At 35.6% G+C, this 23,406-nt stretch overlaps 2 protein-coding genes across 5 annotated transcripts in view; one reads left to right on the top strand and one right to left on the bottom strand.

Annotated features, from left to right (window-relative positions):
* The window catches only part of LOC129244037 (zinc finger protein 704-like), a 52,682-nt gene extending 30,797 nt beyond the window's left edge, over positions 1 to 21,885 (top strand). Inside the window, exons 2-5 of the mRNA XM_054881668.1 lie at positions 1,689 to 1,742; positions 13,507 to 13,604; positions 20,382 to 20,591; positions 20,935 to 21,885. Of these exons, the coding sequence (XP_054737643.1) occupies positions 1,689 to 1,742; positions 13,507 to 13,604; positions 20,382 to 20,591; positions 20,935 to 21,871 (1,299 nt within the window). The 3' untranslated portion in view covers positions 21,872 to 21,885. The remainder of the gene's footprint in view (positions 1 to 1,688; positions 1,743 to 13,506; positions 13,605 to 20,381; positions 20,592 to 20,934) is intronic.
* On the bottom strand, positions 15,479 to 20,270 carry LOC129250238 (histone-arginine methyltransferase CARMER). Of its 4 annotated transcripts, none has more exons than XM_054889876.1 (7): positions 20,033 to 20,270; positions 19,038 to 19,983; positions 18,813 to 18,944; positions 18,547 to 18,749; positions 17,930 to 18,488; positions 17,449 to 17,862; positions 15,479 to 17,379 (listed from the first exon to the last, which is right to left on the bottom strand). In XM_054889876.1, the coding sequence occupies exons 2-7, from the start codon at positions 19,345 to 19,347 to the stop codon at positions 17,291 to 17,293; spliced, it is 1,707 nt and encodes a 568-aa protein (XP_054745851.1). In that variant the 5' UTR covers positions 19,348 to 19,983; positions 20,033 to 20,270; the 3' UTR covers positions 15,479 to 17,290. The 4 variants fall into 4 exon arrangements, with proteins under 4 accessions (XP_054745851.1, XP_054745864.1, XP_054745855.1 ...); XM_054889889.1 differs by having other exon boundaries at positions 19,038 to 19,541; XM_054889880.1 differs by having other exon boundaries at positions 20,036 to 20,270.
* Positions 21,886 to 23,406: the final 1,521 nt, after the last annotated feature.

Genomic DNA, 23,406 nt, shown 5'->3' with positions numbered 1-23,406 from the left:
GCTGTCTAAGAAAAACTAATCGACTAACAGGTTAAGGTGGTGCAAACTTTATCATACAAATTTTGTTTTTGTATAAACTTGTTTACTAAATAAAAGTCTTTACGCGCTCCTCTGCTAGTCTATTTGTCTACTACAGCTGTCGAGTGTCAAATGTGTTTCACGTTTGCAAAAATTATAAATCTTCCGATAGGATGATTAATTCTGCGCCACCTTGTACATGCAACAAAAAGTGTCGTACTTCCCATTCGTGCTCGTATTCCCACAATTAACTGATTCAAAGTGTTTTCATACTAATTTATTTTATGTTGTTTTTTAATCCACATTTTTCGCCACTCTGTCATTGGCCAGCAGCCTGCGAAATGTCTTTAACCCTTGCTCATATAATTTGAATAAAACTTCACCCTATAATTATTATTTTTTTTATTAATTAGACACCTTGCAAATACTTTGACTTACTGCTGCTGCTTTTCTCGGTTCGCTTATTCGTTGTTTACATCTTGACTTATATTGAAGTGCATTTAAATATAATTTGGTTAATTAGCATTTTTGTGTTTTAAATTGGAAAAAAGGCAATATGTACACACTCATATGTGGATGTGTATGGAAATGCAATTTGATCGGCGAAAAAACAAAACTTAGGACTTCTTTAGAATTGAGCGTAGGCGTTGCTTTTGTTATCTCATTATTATTTTTTAGTCACATGAAAATTGCTAACGACCAACAAATTCATTACGGATTGTATTTGCATGTTAGTATGTGTTCGCGTGATTGATTTTTTTCTGATAAATTTGAGCCAAAATAAATAAATTTAAAATTATTATATGTCTGTATAAGTATATATACATAGATGCGTTTCAAATTTATCCTAATTGTATGTTTATACGGTAGGAATTATTTTCAAATTTGCACAAAAATAAATCATTTCTGTATTTGCTCGAGCAAATTTATTCATATTAAGTAAAATGATCTCAAAAAAAGATGTATGATAGTTGAACTTTTTTTTTTAAATAAGTACAATAGCGCCCACTTTTTAGCACATCACCTTGTGTCGCCAGGAGGTTTTTGGTCTTCTTCGGTTCCTAGCATCTTGCGGATTCCACCATGGAGCAGCCCTTCATACTTCGCCGGCTTATTTGCGCAAAGTGTGACGTATTTAGTTAAATCGTGGGGAGTTCTTTCGGCGACTGGAAGTTCTTTCGTCGAATTAAGCAACTCCTGATTTGAAATAACACAAAGCCCAAAGATTTTCAAGATTTTGCGCAAGTAGGCGTTGACGATGACGTTGCAGCCTTCGGATAAGCAAATGTAATGTAAGCGGCCAGGATTCGCAGTCAAATAGCAAATCGCGTTGGAATTAAAAATTCGTAGCTTTATTTTGACTGATATGGAATTTGCGTGTACATATATCTAAAATTTATACCATACAATATCTCAAGCAAAATTTGCAGATATAAAATCGTTGCTTAGACTGCGACTGAGTTTACACTAAGTTTCTCTACGCCCTAAAATTTATAGGTTTCAATTTTTTTATAGCAAACAAATACAATAAAAATTATATTTTACTCTGAATGAAATAAAATGGAAAACTAAGAATTATTAACTACACAAAAAATTCTTCATCTCTTAATTTTTACTTACAATAAATTTAAACAATTTTTATAATATTTTCTCCTTCTTTATATTTTCAGGTAAGTCCCTTTGAAGTCAGTACACCAGTTCAGCAAATAGGATCTCAATTTATAGTAAGTTTTGCGTAACAGAATTATAATTTAATTGAATATTAAAATAACTCAACTTGCGCACGCTCAAACTGCCGAGACTGCATCAACTTACCAAGACTGTATCCCTTCGATTACCAATTTCTCCCAATTCTGTTCATCAAAATGCGGAAGCAAAACTGCATTTGTCAAACGTCAAAGTCACTTTTTTTCTTGCCATAATTGCTAAAAATGGATTATTGTTAAATTATGACTTTCCATTTTAATTTAAATCGAAAATTTCCCTCCAAATTTACTATGCCATCGCATGAAAAGAAAAAGCATTTAGATACTACACTAAAAAAGGAGGAAAATAGAGTTTAGCGCGACCGCAATGGAAAATATGTGCAATTTGCTATCGTTACAAATTTGCTATCAGTCAAATGGACAGCTAAGCTCGGAAAAGAAAAACAAACAAATGTATGTATTAAAAATAGTACACTTGGCCAATACAACTCTATTAACTTCAATTCGGTCGGTCGGTCGGTCCGTCTTATGCATTGCAGTCCGATTTAATTGCATTTCATTGTATTACAGTTCAGTGAAGTTTGGTTCATTTCAGTTGAATTCGCTGCTCTTTTCTTCACCCGTCCAGTCAAAAGGCAGCAGCAATTCGTGCACGCGAAACTCGATTTGTGGCATGAAGGAAAATTATACGAAAATAATGTTTCTTCATTGCACCTACTCGCCTTGGCTGGGCGTTGGAGCACGTAGAGTACTTTCGTATAAATCCAATAGCACCCTGGCCAGAAATGCTTTTCCAGCTGCAATAATTCGTATGCCCGTATGATTTTAGCATCAGGAAAGTGTTCGGTTGGTGAAATTTCGTGAAGTACGCGCCATTTTTCGCGTATAAATAAAACAGCGAAAATTTAATTGTGCACACTTCATACCCAAATTACCACCATGCCGTCTACTCCCCCACAAATAGCTTCTTACACGAATGCCCACACCCATCAGCGGCAGTCTCAACTTCATTTTTCTGCTTCGCCTTCCTTTACTGCAAATGGGAGCAGTTGCGCAATGATGTGCATGCACACTACAGGAGTCCATAGACTTATTTTTACGCGTTTTTCGCAGAAGCATGGGCTTTTATGCTATTGCTGGTTGTTGTAAATATAGCGCTTACCTACATTTTTGTGAAGAAACATTTTTTTTTTAATTTAAAATATGCGGAAATCATTGCTTAAGCAAAAGTTGAAGCATAGAAAAATTGGGGTGAACTCTATAATTTTTATTTATCTAATTTATTTTAATTATAAATAATCTAAAAGTGGAGTATATCAAAAAAGTCTATGAAAACCAGACTAATACTAAGCTACTTAATCAAAACTTAAAGTTTATTTATTTCATTTTAATGGAGAAAATGTGACATTTCAGCGAAAAAATAGAATCTTGTTAAGGCATTCATTTTGTAACATTTTTAAGTAGTACTTTGTGGAAAAAAATCAGGCCAATATGGCTTGGCAGCAAATTGCATTCTCTCAAAGTTCTAGAAATCGGAGCATTAGAAGTTTAATTTGTGCTCGCCGTCTCTAACCAGAAAAGGGCATGATTTCGTAAACTTCGCTGTGAAGTTAATTTTCTCGAGTAACGATGGGGGGTAAATCAACCATTTATCAAATCGAAAACGAAAATTAGGGAGAGAATAGTCCTTCTTCTATCTAGTGATTTTAGGTTGATGCGCAAGCACCGAATTTTTTGGGATGGAATTGGATCAGTGAAATGCAAAGAACGCAAAGCGTGACGGACTTTCTGGGCATGTTGTCGCTCTATCTACACATTTAAATACAGATTTTCATCCCATGCGTTAGTTGAGTCGTGCTGATTCCAAATTGAGTACATACAATTTTTTCAATAAATAATCAAAAAATAGCTTCTTATTAAAGTGCCCTAAATAGTATAAAAATAAATAGTTTGTCTCAAAAAAGAGTGTAAAAAACGCTCAAAATGTCTTGACTTAAAAAACACAATATATAAAATTTGCCCAGTATTTTTGTAGAATTTGTATCAATAAATAATTAAAATTTTATATTACTTCTTATTAAAGTGCCCTAAAGAGTGTAAAATGTCTTGATTTACAAAAACCAACATATAAAATTTGTCCAGTAACAAAAAATACATTTTTTTAAATGTTGAGAAACAAAATGTCCAGCCATACGAGACAAATATTCTAGAGTTTATATACTAATTATGAATTTTTCATTTTATTAATTCTTAATACTAACTTATTATGGCAGGCAAACCTCCGAGTTTATTTCTGCCATGAAAAAGCTACTGATAAAAACCATTTTGGCGTGCGGAATCGGCTTAAAACTGTAGGTCGCTCCATTTGTGGAACAACATCAATGCGCACACTACAAATAGGCAAGCCAAACGCATTTTGCTGGCGAAATTTTACGGCTATGAACTTAGTACTAGCCTTAAAATAAAAAAGCCAAAAGTTCAATTATCAAAGAGATTTTCTATTTCATTAGAAAATCCGTGTACGAACCCTTGTGAAACCATATTTCTTCATCCAATTTTAAGAATTATAGTCATTCGCTTGTTTTCTGTGTAATTAAAAGAAATGAATTCATATAATTTATTGCCGCTAAATGGCATTATGTGAGAGCATTTTGTACATGCACTCATTTGCGCTGACATTTTCTACGGATTATAAATTAACATTAAAAGTTGCTCATACGCAGCGTTCGACCTCTCTATAATAGGATGATTATCATTGAAGGTACTCACAACAAACTCACTTTTTTCGGAAGTATGCTTTCTTATTTTCACTTCTTTTTCACTTTTAAAGCATTATTTTCAATTAGTGAAAAGAATGATACAATTTTCAAAATGCTGGGTTTATTTTACTGGAAGTTTATCTTTGTTGGATTTTTAAGTTCAATTTGGTGTTGGAAAAATTTTTGTTTAATTGGAAATCAGGCTTCGTGGTGCACAAACAATAAATTTTTAAATTTTTAAATTGGAAAGTTTCTTCCCTTCACAGTAGTAAGTGCATATACCTACATACACACATACTTACATACATAGGTACAAAAGGGGCAGAGAGAGCACAACTGTGTTTTCCCCACTTTTTTTTAATTTTTAAAGCAAACGGTTTGTATGCAAATACGCTTAGACTTATCAAATATGTATGTACGAGTAAGCGTTATACTATTATTATTTATGTCTTTACGAGTAAATGAGCAGTTTTGATAGTGCAGATAGTCACATAGACGCACACCACAAATAAGAGGAGGAGTTCGGCCAAACACCCCAAAAAGGGTGTAAACGCCAATTGTTTATTTATTTTATTTATATTGTATAATAAAATTGTGCTTTAAAATTAAAACTACTGCAGCGTTTCATACTTCTAAACTAAAATTTTTTAATTTCATGTATTTAACGATCTTTTTTCACTTCATGCATTTTTCATGTTTTCCAAAAGCACATATGGGGACTTCTCGCGCTTGTTTCCCCACTAAATAACTATGTGCGAGAACATTTTCTGTACATATTTGCTTGAGTAATCTGCTTAAATATTGGAAAATATTTGAAAATATTGGAAAAATTTCAAATTTAGCGCATCGTTCACTGAAAGCGGAAAATTAGCGGTTTATTAGTCTCTTAAATTTTGTTACACATTTTACTACTTCTCTAGGAATTTCCAAAAAACAAAAAAAAAATTAGTAAATCATAATGGGGGAAAATGAATTAATTAAAATAAATTATGAATGCATTTTAAACTAACAGTTATTGCATAATTTGCCTGTGATTGCGACTAATGAATAGTAATAGGTGTATGTGTGTACAAATATAAAAATGTTACACAAATACTCATACATAATTCATATTTAATGCTCTTCAGCAATGCGTTTCGAGGTCTGGGTTGAGACATTGAATGCTTACAAACAACAACACAGCAACTAAGTGGGACAAATAAAAATGTATGAAGGAGTAGCTCTTATGTACATATATACATACATATGTAGGTATGTATGCTAGCATATGGGTCTGCATAAAATGTATCACATATGTAATTGGGTTCGTATGTATGTATGTATTTTGATCACCCGCAGTAGCAGCGCCTCCGTAACTATGGCAAATAGATACGAAGCATATACTTGCACACAAATATGTACATTCCTATATGTGTGTGTGTACTCGTTTATGTTACTATATGATTCTATATGCATATATGCTGCTGCGAGTATATAATGAATAAATTGCACTGTAAATATGCTTGACCTGGTTTACTTTTCACTCCACCCCAGTGTTATCCACTCAACCCTACAGCAACGCAGTGTATCACGACGCCGTTGCATGCATGCAACAAAACTTGCGACACGGCCTTGCTAAGTGCCGCAAATGCAAGGCTAGGTGGGTGGCAGAAATGCAGCAATTGAGTTAAATTTTTAAGTTCTATTACAGTAGTGGCTTACACAATATTTAGTGCAGCGATTTCAGATTTCCACATCGATGCCACAATGGATTTCACACCAAACAAAAGCAAACATAATAAAAGTGAATATATAGTAATATATTAAACGGCTATTGAGCAAAATAATGTCATCATGAATGGTCATCATCTTGACAAGCATGAAAAAATTGCATGGCATTACGAAATGTTGCTTTATCGCCTAAGCTGAACATCCTTGATCACGGCAACATATTTTATGCACACACACACACTTACACATTCATGCATCCACAATTACATGCGTAATGTTTTTTGAATTCACCTTGACCGAATTTGCTGAATAAAATTTGAAGTAAATGCCCAGCACCCGCAGCTTCAGTCACCTGCACTTACACATTTCCCTCCCACACATATGCAGCAACAATGTCGATTACGTTTTTTTGTTGTAAAATTTGCTTGCATAGAAATTGATTGTCCTTGTGTCACTTGCGCGTTGCTGCTGCTAACTTTTTCGCCTTGCTCCGCATGCTCTGTACAGGCGTCCCTCACTTCTATAGGACCTTTGCAAGGCTTGACCCGCTTTCATTTACCGTAATTTACCTTGAGCATAGCATAAAAAGGATTTCATATGTACTCATTTATATACATACCCAACCGCTATAACTCGTTTCTCACAATACGAGCATTCAAATGCATATATACACACATACATACGCACATATGTGCATTCATGTAGGAGTGCATTTCCCACAACAGTTCGCAGTACATGCAAGTATCATAGATGTGTTGGTGCACACTAAGTATATAAATGCATATAGCATAAAACATAAGCATATCTACGTATTGTGGGAAAATTCAATGAATGCTATGCGAAGCCTTGCGTTGTGCCAGCACATGTTTGGCTGCTCTTGCAAGCATTGCATTATTTTGGCTGTGGCACTTACAACTAAAGCTGCAAAACTAGGTCAAACCAGAAGCGGACAGCATCACTTTCAATTCAATGCTAACACAATTTCGTCCTTCGCAAATGTACATATGTATGTATATGGCTTAGACTCGTGCCGACCCGCGACTCCGCAGCAAACCAACAGCACCATTTCCTTATAGTTTATTTTCTACGCAAATATACAAAGGAAATTAAAATGATGCCTCAAATATTCACTCTTCATTGCAGTAATTAAAAGTTTAGTCCTTGTAATAAATATTTGGTTATGGGTTAACTTTGGATTGCTAATCGCACCAATTGAAATTTTCTCCTATTAAAATTTTTTCTTACTTTAAAGAGTTTCATATTGCATTTTATTCTTACCTCACTTCACTTCACTGGGCCAACGAATTTAAAGGAAGGCAGTTATTTGTTGTGTAGTATGCATTAGCTGGGGTGCGAAGTTCTTCTGCTTTCGCCAATCCAGAGCACTTGTGCGTTCACATACTACAGCTAGTGCAGAACTATGTATAAGTAGTTTTATGGGAAAATCTGTAGCATTTATGAGTGCTAACCTACTGCACTTTTACTAACTGAATATTTAGGTCAGCAGCTTTGTTGTCGATTGCATGCTTGCGCCAATTTTATATTTCCTTAGTTTCTTTTCTCTACCCCACATCATTGGCAATTGCAATGTAAAAAGTTTTATTAATTTTACTTACCCAAGTGCTGCATTTTTCGCATTTCTTCATTTTGCTTTGCAGTTCATGGTTTTTTTACTTTATTCTTTCGCTATATTTAACGCTCGTGGCGCCACTTGCACCACAGCAGATGTCCAACATACCAAATATCTTCGGGCAATGTTGCCTAGAGCAGGTAACTTGTTGGTAGAGCGAGGCTTCGCAATAAGGAAAATGTAACAGAATGTAATGTAAGACCGGTTTGGAGTACGACGCCCAGATATAAGCGCGTTAACCGTATTTTTCTCGAATCTATTTTTTCCGAGTTGGCGTTGGTAATTTCTCAAAAAGTACTGAACCGATTGATTTGAATTTTTAATATGTTATTGAGTAGACTTGTGGCTCTCGCGGGTAGCAGAATTATAATTTTATAAACCATTTTTCTATTTTTTTAAGAGCCAGAACGTGAAAAACATATCCTATTTTTCCAATAAACAGATAAAATATTTAGAAATTTTTTTTTTTTTTTTTTTTGTAAATGTGCTACCCACCATAGCGACATATCTCCTGATGAATAATCGAGCGAATTGTTTTTTTGTTTTTTCAGACGTACCTGAGCAGCCCACTCAGTTATGCCAGTGTTACGTCAGGGGAAGCAATTTTTTTTATTATTGTCAATGAAAAAATGTTTTTTGATCTAATGAATAAAAACGATCTTCAATCGATACCGATTGTTTTTCTTCAATTTTCAAATTTCACGTCTCTAGACCAGAAAGGTGCCTTCATGTATGTTCACATATGTATACGCATAAATGCAGATGGAAGTATTTCAATATTAGATTTAAAAACTAATTTTTAATTTTTTTTCATAATCTTAACACCCAAAAACGGTGTACGCGCCAAGGGTGATTTTTTAAGAACTATAGGAAAGTGTTTCAAAAAAACACACGTAAAATTCAGAAAAATGCATGAAATTTTTATTTAAATAGATAGTACAGTCCATATACTTTAATGTTTGAAGATTATTTCATGCAAATGTTGACCGCGACTGGCATACTCTTCCCAATGTTTCGGCCGGTATCTCACATATAAATGCTTTAATGTTGTCTTCCAATGCGTTAATTGAAGCAGGCCTGTCTGAATAGACATGAGCTTTAACATATATAATATATATAATGTATATATATATATATATATAAAGTTGGATATCATTTCACGGTAGCGCTCACCATTCACAGTTACGTTACGATTCGCAGCATCTTTGAAGAAGTTCGGTCCAATGACACCTCCAGCACATAAACCGCACCAAACTGTGACCTTTTCTGGATACATTGGTAGCTCTTGCAATTCTTCTGTCTGATCTTCACTCCAAAATCGACAATTCTGCTTATTTACGTACCCATTGATCCAAAAATGAGCTTCGTGGCTGAACACAATTTTTCGACTTTAAACTTTCTTAACAGAACACGCATTTTTATAATAAAGTTCAATGATTTGTAAGCGTTGTTCGTTTGCAAGACGATTCATGGTTAAATTATAGACCAAACTGAAGATGTTTGACAGTGAAACAAAACACGAAACGTGCGTCAGCTGTTTAAACCAACTGTTGGAAGAAATAATAGCTAAACAATCACCCTTCATATGTATGTATATATATATATATATATATATATATATAAACTAATTATACTTGCATAGGTATGTACTTGCCTTCATTAGAATAGAATAATTACATAGAACAAAACAATAAATAACTAACCCAATAACCTAACCTAGAATTATGAAAAGTATTCAAAAGTTTTTCAAAACTCTATTTTCCCATGTCTGAGGGCAGTAATCGTATTTGTGTAGGTATAATAAGTACACATATTTATACATACAAGGAGTTATGCGTTTCTATTTACACACATACCACTGGGAAAGAGGCCAAATGTTTTTTAATGTACTTGGTTATTGTGACTCATAATTTTCGTATTAAGTATGGTTTTGCTTTGCATGGCAGATACATAATTTGAGGTGAGGTAAAGTCCGCACTCCCGAAGTAAGAGCAGGATAATGCACAAAAAGAGTTTCTTGTGCGGCAAAATATGCGCAATTGTTGTTGAAGAGAAGTTATAAGTTTCGATAAACTTTATCCCCTATTAAATTATATACATACATATGCAATAAGTATACGTATGTGCGTGTGTATCTCTATGTATGTACATGTATATCATATATGTATAACGACGAGATACAAAATGATTTTCCTCCCTACAGCATTTTAAAAGTTTAACCTTCGCGTCCCTATGGGCTAAAAAGAACTCCATGCTTTCAAATGATACATACTAACATTCTGCATACTTCTATTGTACAAAATTTCGGTAGACTAACCTTTGACACACTCATATACTACATATACAAAATTTTGAGTATAACGCTTCGAATAAATAAAATTTTAAAACGACCTCAAAAGTGCTCTTAGTTTCTCTTAATCTTATCTTATCACGGAAACTCAAGGCACTATAAATTCCATAGCACTAGAAATGACTCCGTTAGTAACTTAAGAATTTTGCAATTTTCACTTTTCATGGAGTATTGCACATATGTATGTATGCAATAAACGTAAAGTTAGTCACGGTTTCATTTTCCCCGGTGACCTAATTTCTTTCGTTTAATCTCTCTTAATTGTTTGTCCTTTAGCAACTCTCACCAGAATAGTTTGCTCTTATCTGGCGTGCTCCCAAATACAAATCCAACTCTTTCAATTCAACTCTCAGTACTTGGTGAAAGGGAAAGCAACATGTCAATTTATACTCGCACACAACTTACAACTAACGAACAACACTCTCACCCTCTATTTATCTACTCAGTTATGTTTATTAAGCAACTCTCTTTAACGGTACCTGCGGTACTCTGTGCCTCACATCCTGGCCACTGCGCAACACATTAATTGATAACTCCACATTCGCTATAAATTTCTATCGGTGTTTACTCTCGCAGTATGTATGTACTTGTGTTTGTTTATACTTTGACCTATTTTTGCCAGTATCTTTATTTCTGTTTCGTTCACTGGATTGGTTCGTGAAATTATGTTGGACGGGCTTGCACACACAAATGTATGCTTGTGTTCCAGGAAGTTGGTCAATAAAAAAACAAAATATTTATTTTTCATTCCATTTATTGTGTCGCCTTCAAAGTGCGCCCATTCCAAAATAATGCATTTATGCCAAAGAATAAACCAATTGTGAAAACTTTTATCAAACGCATTTTTCTGTATCGACTTCAACTCTGAATTATCTTTATGCTTTCTGCCGTTTGAAAGAGATGCCTGGAAATAGTAATTTCAGTTTTGGAAAGAGAAAGAAGTTAGTCGGATAATGAAAAGCCCCATACCTGCGCCGCATAACACTCTATCGCTCTAGTGAGAGGCTAAAAACTATTTCCATTTTGCACTTACCTTTGAGGGAATTTGGGATATTCGAAGAAGTTGACAAAATTCAATTATATTTTGTTAAAGAGGTTTTTTCATCTGCCCCACACATACGCCATCTTTTTGTATTTTCTTAGAAACTAACCCTCGGAATTATCATTTAAATACATTGCACCTTAAATACATTTTTAAAACTTTATTTGAATATGACGCTACAAGATTGCCCCACAAACTTTCGAAAGTTCTTATAGAGAGAAACAACTTTTGGTCAAGAGCAATTCAAAGTTTAGGGAGAAAGCTAATCATTGAGTGGAGCTTTGAAATTCAAAATAGAGGAAAGTGGAAAAAAACATTGATTTAATTTTACCAAATTAAAGCCACGCCGCTCTTACCCTGGACAAACCGCGTCGTGACAAATTGTTTTCTGGGTATGTCTTTACGTGACGCGTTGACCACACCTAACAATTTCGTCAACTTTAACATTGTTCGAGCTAAACGTGCTCACTAAATTACACAAAATCTGATGAGATTTCCCAATTTCCCTATTATAAAAATTTCCTCATATTAAGGTTGTTTTTTAGTGTCAACATTTTCTTCATAACGCACACTACGCAATTTCTGTGCGCACTTTTCACTGAATTCTGATTTTAAAATATTTTTGATTGTATGTAACTTTCAGAAAATTTTAATAAAGACGCTTCTTGTTTATTTCTTAAAAATCTAGGGGGCTACTACTGACATTAATCAGCCGACCACATCACATATTAGTAGATTATTCCATCAGCACGACCCCACACGAGCTTATCAAGATGAAATCAATGCTCAACAGCTCCAGGGTCATAACTCACACTCGCCTCTCATATTACCCCTCACTTTTCCCCGCCAATAACTGGCTCACACTCTCCTTAAGCTAATCAATTTGAAAAAAGAGGATATACAGAAATACATACATACATACATCAGTAAGAACATAATCTGCCCATATGACAAAATATATGTCAGGGAGAAAAGGCATGAAGAGAGTTGACTTTTGATGTTTGTATGCATAGGTATGTATATCGATGCATTAATAGTTTTCCACGTTTCTGTATGCAGATACATACATAAATAAATACTATACCATAATACATTTTTTAGGAGGTTTTCTCATTTGGAAAAAAAGCGTTTCCATAAAAGGATAATTTTATTATTACTTAAAAACGAAATTGAAGACCACAAATTTAAGTTTTCTTTCAACTTTTAAATAATTTCAAACAAATATAATATGTACATATATATGTTGTATGCAGAAATATATATACCTATAAGTACATATGTGCATATACATATGTATATAGTATATACATTTGTATATGGTCCATAATGCAATTGACCTAGTAAAAGATCTATGTATTATATTTGGCGCACGTAAATAATGTGCATCAAAATACATATAATATATGCTTATGTATGTATGTACGGTCTGCTTGCTATTCGCCGTTTTAGTGTTGAATCTTCTCCTTGGCATACTTGTCCTCGTTCCCGTTTTCGTTTTCGTTTTCGTCCTCGTATGCCTGCATGCTTTTTTATCAACTTATGCGTACATACGTACCGTTACAAGGATACGCCAAAATATTAATATTGCACATGCACTGCACTCCTCCCAACCAAACTTGCCCTGCCGGCTAATCGGTCTGAAGCAATCGGTCACCTCGCACCACTTGGTCAGCTCTTCAACCTCACCCACTTTCATGCTGTACATACGAGTACATACATACATACATACGTACTTACATACATATATATATACAAAGGAATGTACATGATGGACTCGTTTTGGAGTCGCGATTTTTGCATCGCCTTTCGTGTTATCATTCCGGCTAGCGGTATTTTCTCATGGCGCACTAACACATTCATAGTTAGAACCGGCACGCCGTCAGTTGGAGATTTCTCTTGGCGGTCCTTTGTAGGCTGACTATACGGCTTGTTTGCGCGCGCAATGCTGATATCGAAATATTAATGGCAACGGTGAATATTACAAGTAATAAATCGATTAAGAAATCAACATTAGAATTCTACTACCAATTCATTGAGTAATACCCATTGTCATAAACGCTTTGGAGCGAGCTTTGGAGAATAAAGAGGAATGCGGGATCGGCACAGACAAATAAGACATACCAGCCTAAAAGTAGGCAAACTTATATTTACATAAATATGTGCTTAGTAGTTATGCAATTGGAGAAATGAATTTCGTTAAGTTTTAAACATTTAAATTTTTATTCTAAATTTTCTTATAAATATTTACGTTGGGAAGCAATTGTTAATCTTGATTCTTCTTCTCTTTACAGACAAACAAATCCAGATTCAGATGTACCTGGAAAGGCTGCAAACACATAGAGCACACACCCAAGAAGATCGAGAGACACATAAGGAATGTTCATTTAGGGTAAGTGTGCCTTGGTTTTATACAACTACATAGACATTTAGTAAGACTCAGATTCAAAACCCGTGGCGGGTATGAAGCACAAGATGATAGAAAAGGTTTTCTCTAATAGCGGTGGCCCCTCGGCAAGCAATGGCAAACCTCCGAATGAATTGCTGCCAGATCCTCACAAAAACCATCTGCCGTTCGAAGGCCACATGACACTGTAGGCCCTTCTATTTGGTGAACAACATGGAGACACAGTACGCAAATAGGAGAAGGAGCTCGCCCAAACACCCAAAAAGGATCTAAGTGACAATTATATATACATATATATTTTTATATTTTCTTAGGAAGCACATAGATCCATTACGAAATTTGGATTAGATTTAGATTTATTGGAGGTTTGCACCTCGACCTCGCATGGTTTGGTGCCAACTAATCTCCCTTGGTTTATTGCGATATTTACAAGATAGTGAACTCGAAACAAGAGCGAAAAAGCATCTGCAGATCAGGTTTTAATTTGCTACTGTATTTTACTGCTATACGGCAGAAGTCGTTGTGAAGGCATTTACCGGTAGTGCATACGACGTGGCACATACTATCACTCCCTGTCCATTTAAATGTGTATGCCTCCCCTCTTTAAGATTAACATTCCGCATACATCAACGGGCAGTGCTGCTATAGAGTGGCAGTCCTTGGCCGGATATAGAGTAAATCCAAGTCGTTCCGGTAACGTAGAACCTACTGTCATGGAAACCTTTTCGGCTTCGTCAAATTTATTTGGACCACTTATCTTCACTTACTAAGACGTGTTGTTGACGCATCAACTAATAGTTTAGCCCTACAAATCCACTCATCGTCGCAGCAGACGATTCAGAATTTACTGTAATTCGCAAAAATTTGTTGAGAAACTTTTTCACTGTTGCAACATCAGCATTTCATGTTGAAAAAATTTTAAATTATCGAAATCTACTGCATTTAGACATCTCTAAATTAATAGCCGATCTTTCAATCTTAGAAAAATTCCTGCAATAGTTATATCTAAAGTGATAAGCATTTTAAAAAATACACTAATTTAGTTTCCAATTTAAGTTTTGGTAAATAAAAGCAGTTGGGAGGAAAAACTGTTACAAATGAAAAGTCCTTGAGTAAATGTGAACGTCGTTTTTTCGCTGCTAACTTTAACCAAGGAAACACTCACGCCAATCACCTTGACACAGTGAGCCAAGCAAAGTGCAAGCTAAATGGCACAAGTGGGCAAATGCGCGCCACAGTCGTTGCAATTCACAAGCACATCGATGGCACCGCCATCACGACCACCACAACCACCGACAGCAGCGTCAGCGGCAACGGCAACAGCAACAACAAGAACAACTGCAGAGGCGAATTCTTTGTCATTCGTCTATCTCTCGACTCGTTTCTACATTTAGATTCATTTGCGCTGATGTGAAAATCTGGGCCAGGTACACATACCTATGTATGTACATACCCATGCATATATATAGTATATAGTTGCACCATGGCTACATGTTTTATTATGTACCTAAAATGTGCCTAATATGAAAAATGGCAAATCACCAACAACGGCTCTATATGATTAGCCAAGTATTTGCGCAAACGAGTGCACTCGTATTTGTGATGAGCATTCGTGACGGCGAGTGTTACGCACATACAGATGCACATTTGTATTTATTTGGAGGCCAAGGTTTCCTACCCTTGTCTTGCACTTCAGGAAGCTACCGTTTTTAATAGGCATTGCCCTAAATTACAAATCGAAAGATAACAAGCGTTTCAATTTTGTTTTTGTTGTTTTTTTTTAAGCATAAGTAGGCGCAAGTTGCTTAATATGCATTTAAAAATCTCCAGCAACATACCCAAAAAATGACACACATTAATTGATTTTGTTTTTTCATACAGATCTATTTCCGCGTTATAATTTTAGGTATATATTTTTTAACTCTACACACTAATACGAAGCGAACTTTATTCTTCAATATCATCCTCTATCATATACTTTTACATCAAATGGTTATACAATAATATAACTTCAGCTTTTGCAAACAAATGAAATGTCTAACTAGATTGCGAAATTGCATCCACCACTTAATGCAATGACAATCAAAATAAAATAATGTACTTTTAACATTTGGATACAATATTTATATCTATATTTAAATAGTAAATGTGTTGCTCAAGATGTCGTTTTGCTCCCGTTAGAAAATTAACATAATAATCTCCTTAATTAAACGTAACTAAAAATTAGGACGACGTTCTATAATAAGAGACGGAGAAATAGAAATGCCTACTGCTAACAAAAAAGGGTGAAAGGAACAGTATACAAGTTATTTTAATTCGTTCAAACGATATGAAAGAGGTTTGCATTGCATAAATACATAAATAGTGGCAAATATCATAAATTTCAGCAAGCACAACATTGCGACAAGTCGCATGCTAGAAAACGAGAGCCCGCTGGCGTTCTTAATATTTATATTTATATTAAATGGATGTAGATGCTTACAACGCTTATAACTAGGAACTATGAACTACAGCCTACATTAAGGAGTACAGTTAATACGCGTTTATGTATTTAGTGGTAATATGTATAACTAAATACTAAATACAAAAAGCACAAAAATTGGCTTCCACTTTAGTCTTACACAAAATTAAAAATCTAACTAATCGAAACTTATGGATAGGCTTAATGTAAAGTAACATACTTCGATTTCATATAAATAAGTTAATTTGAATGCCAAGCGTAACTAGCAAACGATAGGAGTACAGCAAAGGGTACTAAAGTGAATTTAAGAAATTAAGTTACACTTCAAATGCAAGACCTGAACGGCTGCAGTCTCGATATTTGTTAGACGTAAGGTAAATGCTTTTGTTTTTTTGTTTTCGCTAATCAGTTTGACTTTGACAATAATGTTTACTTCTCTTCTATTGTAACTGTAAATCAGTATATGTATAAGCAGGCTTGCCAAGCGTTTTATATGTATATATCTGGGGTAATAAAACATTTCTCTTGGTTATACAGTAAAACATCTTGAAAATTGCATTGCTTCGTGAATACAATCGCGTTACTCCGTTTTTTGCACTTAAGCTACGTGGTTTATTGTTATATTTAAATTTAAATTATTCAATACACATTCTATTTACTGTATGTTTACTACTAAAGAAACACAACATCTATACATTGTTAGTCTGCCATGATTGTTTCTTAAAGTTTAGCTTACAGTGCCACTCGCTTCAATAGCTTCCTATTACTAGTTACGGTTTCTGTATGTTGGTGTATTATCAGTTTGCACTTAAAACATATGTGTATATGAGTGAGTCATTTGTATATGTGTATTCTGTATAGCCGTCTGTACTAATTTACAAAAAAAAACATTTCGAGGTTAAATAAATTCTTTTCTTACAAATACATTCTGGCGAAAACCACCACGCACCACAAAATCACTGATTTAAAAAAAAGTACTCTATCTTCGTCCATTTCTTTAAAATCATTTGTGTTTGTGTGTGTACCAAATCCAAACGAGCATTAAATCTATTAATAATCAAAAAAAATAAATAAATATTGGTTTTAAACGATTTCACCTTGACATTTAAATGTTATCTTTTCCGGATGGTCGTGTAGCCAGAATCGAATAGTTTCAATAAAAAATTGACCATGTTTTTACACAATTCGAAAGTGCCTTGAACTACTTAATTTAGTTGTGAGGATTCATAAGCGTGTGTGTGATGTCCATTGAAGTTTCCGAAAGTCCATTAACAGTTATGCCATTCGGTAAATTGCTTGCTAAAATAATTCAGTGTTATTAGCAAAAACAAAAACAAGCAAAACACACTTATAAGCGCAAAAACTTACCACTTCGAGTTCCCTGGGTGGTGTCTAATTGTGACCAGTATTGCTCAGAAGGGCTTTGGGTGCTAGTTCCTGGTGGTGCCTGCACCGGTGCACCTGTGTATCTAAAGTAAGGATTTTTCAAATCCAACGTATTGCTTGAGGATATCAATGTTCCTTCTATATGTAAGTCAATCGTCACATCATAAGATTGTCGTCGATTAGCTTCAAGCAACACACGCCCGGTTAAAAGTTGGCCTTGTTTAATAAAAATCGGCATGGGCAATAGACAACGAACTTGATACCAGTGAGTCAGTGGTGCTGTTGGCGACGTGGAAAGCCAAACCTGCTGGCTAGAGCCACAAAACTCAACATCAAACCAAAAAGCGAGTCCATGGCAGATGCCGGTTTGCAAAATATGAAACTGGAGTGGTATATCTGAAAATGAGCAGCAAATGAAATTAAATATTTGGTAGTACAGCAGCATTCTTTATAGTCTGCATACCTATATTGTGTAAGTCATTCTCATTATCACGGAGAAAGTCACAAACGTGGCGTACAGATTTTGCCATGCAAATGCGTATGTCAAACGTATCGACAATAGGCTGTCGAAAGTACTCCTTCATTCCTTCTTTATGAAGCGTAGTTAAATCGACCCCATGGAACGCAGACTGATACCAAAAGTTGGCTTTATTGTACTGTTCCGAATAGAGTGATTCATCAGAGAATGGGGCAATGTGCAAGTCACCGTGGGTAGGAAACATTTTGCCGTTCGGTTTCAGCCACTTTCTGGCATGCAAATACGTTTCCAGCATGCGTTCGTTATAGAGCATATATCCCATTGGCTCTGATATAATTACATCAACCATTTCAGGAATATCTATTTCTTCTATTTTACCGGGCATCACAAAAATTTTATCTTGGACATTGTTTGAATCTACCAATTGCTGTGCGTATTGTGCCATATTAGATGCTTCAATAGCGTAGACTTTCGCAGCTCCCGCTTGAACAGCAAAGAACGACAGAATTCCTGATCCAGCTCCAACGTCCAACACTATTTTGTTCTGTACAAGCGTAAAGTTATTATTGGCGTACAAACATCAAAATGCAATAAGATCTTACGTGAAAGTCAATGGAATTCCCAAGTATGGCGCGCTGGTATGTGCTCGTTCGAACGTAATCTTGCATCATATTCTGCTGCTGCGATAAATAGCCATAAAATTGGAAATACTGTGAAGCGGAAGACTCTTCAGTTCGTTGTGAAAATACTGATTTTGGTCGAAGATGTTTTACGCTATCGACTAGTTTTCGAAACCGTTGCTGTTCTGCAAAACGAAATAGATTGACAGCTTGACATATAAGGTTATCATTTATTTAAATTGACTTACCATAGACAGATGTAAAGCGAAAAACCAAGTTGTCGCTATCCAGAGAAAGCGCATAGGTTTGACGGCCTATTTGGGCGGCATCCGTATCATAAGTAAGCAAATACTCTTTAAGGACATTCGAAGTGTCGTTATCTAAAAAATTCAAGGAATTTAATATATTTAGAGAAAATCATTTTTATAATAATTTTTTTTGTTTTTGACATTCGAACAACTTCTCATACTAACCTAGAGTAATTTTTAACAGCACTCCTTGAGGATCATAAATGCATAGCAAACTGCAACTGTTCTTATACTTGCAACTAAATTTAAGATTCGTCTCATCTACAACTTCGCTAATTACTACTCCATTAAAGCTGCAAGTGCCGTCTGCACTAAGACCCCCGTTGCCGCCACCGCTGGTACCACAAACGTTAGATACTGTAAATACCCCACTGTTGTGTTTACTATGACCGCTGCTATTCAATGTACACAGGGATGAAGAGGAATTATTGCGTTCAACTCGTTCATGAACAACGTTATTGATATTAGTTGACATCTTTACTCTTAAACACAGCCGCTTATACTTCTTTGCTTAATGATGCTTAAAATGTCTTTCCTTGCCTACTAGTAATTGACTTTACTGGCTTTGACGAATTTATTACCTAACAAGCGTGCTTTTGGATGTATTCCACCAAATATATGCTTTTGAGCTAGGTTGATTATATATTGCATTTACACTCCTGCAGAGCTCTAAAACCAGAGAAAAGAGTTCACAGTAAACCGATGCAATTACTCGAATATATACTTGATTCTTAACGAAATGTTCCTTTAATATTAATAAGTGCAGTAGATTTTCGTACTAATGTATTTAGTCCGGGGTTAGAGTTAATGTTTTCGCTGGCAAATTACTTAATATTTCTCCATAAAATTCACAACAAACGCGCGACAAATTGGTTTTATTATTATTTCCAATGGATTATTCCTTTGTCAATTTACTATTGATTCGCTTTGTTTGCTACTTCCACCGCTTGTCGGGCGTCTTTCGATTAATGCCGTTTTGTCTTCTTCTTCTTCGCTTGAGGTTTCTTTGTTGCGAACACGTTTTAGATTACTCTTATTAAATTGCCAGCAATTATTTTAACATGAACCACCTTCCCCTTCTTTCAGAATACTTCAAGAAGTTTTTAATATCCTGAAATGATTTTATTAGCATTAATTTGCATTATATATTTATTCCTTACTACAATATATTTGCAAAAAATAAGAACTTCACTTTGACAACAGCACCACACGGCCACAAATCAACTACACGAATGCCAGCAATCAAGAATCGCGTCATTTCATTCCTCACCGTTGGTGCAACGATACCTGCGGAGCTGTTCTACTACATCCGTTCTTTGCTTTCATACACATCTTGTCATCTCTTTTTAGCACACGTGCTCGTGCTCGCCATTGAAAAGAAGGGTTGCATAGTTTTGTAATAGATTTTTAGCATTGCTTCAACAGTGACAAAAATAACCATACAATTTGAAAAAGGAAAAAATATATTAATTAATATATCACACATATATGTTTTTTATTTATTTAAAGTAATAAAAAAGCGCGTCGCTCCGCAGATTACGATGAATCATGCAGCGAAAATGACCATGAGGAGGAATTCTACTATACGGAAATTGAAGACGAGGAGGAAGATAGTAAAACACCAAGCCCTACATCACCTCCCACACTCAGCCACCGCGACATGGCACGGCCACCACACGAAGATCCTGAATACCAAAGAAAAATAGTGGGAAATTATAAGTGAGTTTTCTATATTGCGAAAGTAGATACACTAATGTGTAATAGGAATATGCGTGTGCCGCACATTAAACTTATAAAGAAGCGCGGACATATTTATGTTGCAACTGATCTATAGAAAAAAATGTCATGAAGTAGTAATAAAACCCTATAATATATGTATGTATATATGATCGGCCTAAAATTAGATGTATTTAGTGTTGAGTCGCTTTAGAGGTTAGCGTGCGATATTTAACTTTGCAAATCTTTTATCAATTGGCTCAGAACGTATAATAAACAACATAACCTCACTTAATCGCACGTTCAATGGTAAACAAATAATGACATTGGTTTCATTCTCTCACAGGCAAGGACGTGTCAATCAACAGCAACAGCAACAGCTTCAACAAAGTCAGGGTCAAAATCTAATAAACGGAAAGACGGTATTTCACGGCGGCACTTTTATTACAAATAGCAATAGTAGCAACAGCCAAAATAACCATCAAATGCAGAACAATTGCATATCGACTTCATCGCTAACTCACCACAACTACTGGCAGTCATCCTCAGTACCGGTAGTATTAGCTCCGCAAACCGCCACTTCAGCGGTGACAACAAACTCAAGTCAGCAACTTCAACAGCAGCCGCAGCCACAGTATATTAAACACGCTCGATCATCGCCACGTCCGTCCCAGTCGACCGCGCCATATCCATCGCCAACGTACCATCATAATTACAGCAGCAGTCCGAATGCGTGCATTAGCAGTAATGGCAATAGCAGCGCCAATGGCAACGCATGTAACAATCAAAGCAGTTCCATCGTACACAACAATAGCAGTGCCAACAATATGCTTCAGCAATTGTCCCAACAAAATGTCACGGTGACGGCACATCATAGTGGTGCTCATCACAGTCAGCAACAGCAACACCAAGTACCGGCAGTAACTATTACGCCAAATTATCCAAGCAATCAGCAGCAACAACCACAACCGCAACAGCAACTACAGCACATTCATGGCCACCAACAAACGACGCACTCCAGCGCTGCCGGAACTATAGTGACACTCCCTACAGCCCACGTAAACCATAATCCACAACATCATCAACAGACGTCTCATCATAACCAGCAACAGCATTCACAACATGTAGCTGCCGCCACGACAACTAAACACTCACCGAACTCACCAAATAGACGAACTCGAGGCGAGAACAAAAAATGCCGTAAAGTATATGGTATGGAACGCCGTGATCAATGGTGCACCCAGTGCAGGTGGAAGAAAGCATGCAGCCGATTCGGTGACTGAAAAAGGCCCAAAACGTCGGCGGCGGCGGAAACGGCGGCGACGGCGACACCGACAGCGATAGGAACAGCGAAAATGATTTCGACAACAACGACAGAACTGGCAGCGAGAGCGAAATCAAAGTCATTATCAATGCATAAAATGGACCCTGGGAACACAGAGATGCTGGTTGCGTCAAACTATTCAAATACAAAGTACAAGCGAACAAGCAACAACTATAATATTGGCCATAACAGCAACAGAAATGCTACCCACAAATACAAGTATTTGGCAGCTTCCGCACCAGCAACTGCCGTGGCCACCTCCGTTATTGTAAAGCCACCAAATAATTTAAGTAAAATTTCTGCTAGCAACAACAACAACCACCACAACACTGCCAATGGCAGCAATATTGTCCATACTCCGCTGTCTAGCAACCATAACTATGATATAAACACGGATGTAGAGAGTAAATTACAACAGCAACAAATGAAAGTTGTTGCAACTGCCAATAACAGCAACAGCACTAATAACAATCATTTGCTGACCATTGCTGCCTCAAGCGCTGAACCGGACGCCTGTATGCGAACGTCTCTGCCAACAGAATACTTTCCTTAAGCACCAACACCACAAAACAACAAAATGAGGGCTGTGCCCTTTGCAATATAAAACTATTGCTGGCCTCGATGATGAGCATGAGGACGACGATGTAACAGCCGCAATAACCACAACAGCAAGGAACATTTGTATGAACACAAAATCGGCTATGTTCGCTAACATTTGCTGCAATTTTTATCATAAAATGTTTTTTTTTCTATTTATTTAAGAAATGACTTACAATATTTTGCTTTTTTGTTATTGTTTATTTTTTGTTGCCTTTACTTATTTGATTAATCATTCATTTGATCCGCCTACAACGGCAATTTTACACTATAGATTAATTTTATGGAATTAGAAAAATTTTTCTTTATTATTACATACATATAAATATATATACATACATACATATATACATACAAAACTTTACATTAATAAAATATATACATAAATACGTATAGTATTAAGAATTTCGACCTTGCGTGACTCTACCTTTATCCATTTATCCATATTAACCGGCGACATCTATACAGACACAGTTCAAGGAAAAGTGGTATAAAGTTACAATAAAGTTACATAAAAAACAATCTAAATATATGTGAAAGTAAATACTTTTGAAGTTGCAAACAAGTGTGTATCTGTATTATAAATAGACAATGTTAATAGGCAAATCAACAAACATATGTGTGTATGTTGCATAAGTTCATAATAGATACTTAAGCATTACTTACATTAATCATAGTAATCATAACGGAAATGTTTAAATTCAGTTAAATAGAAAAATGTTAAACCAAGACAAATGAAAAAGAAAGCAAACGAGACAAGAAATCAATACTAATTTTTAGGTTAAATGTAAAAAAAGGGTTTAGTGGAAATAACTACCTACGTTTATGCCGGCATACACACAAAGTAATACAACAATACAACAAAATAAACTAAACACAAACAAGTAGTACCTAAAG

Source organism: Anastrepha obliqua, chromosome 1 (assembly GCF_027943255.1).
Source record: "Anastrepha obliqua isolate idAnaObli1 chromosome 1, idAnaObli1_1.0, whole genome shotgun sequence".
NCBI classification, from domain to species: Eukaryota; Metazoa; Arthropoda; class Insecta; order Diptera; family Tephritidae; genus Anastrepha; species Anastrepha obliqua.
This window is presented reverse-complemented; position numbering and strand designations above follow the sequence as displayed.

Excerpts from the sequence above, each read along its gene's own strand:
- LOC129250238 (XM_054889876.1), bottom strand. The coding sequence starts at position 19,347 with ATGTCAACTAATATCAATAACGTTGTTCATGAACGAGTTGAACGCAAT. Across the intron at positions 17,863-17,929 it reads GAATGACTTACACAATATAG|ATATACCACTCCAGTTTCAT; the intron begins GTATGCAGACTA and ends GCTCATTTTCAG. Across the intron at positions 17,380-17,448 it reads CACCCAGGGAACTCGAAGTG|CAAGCAATTTACCGAATGGC; the intron begins GTAAGTTTTTGC and ends GAATTATTTTAG.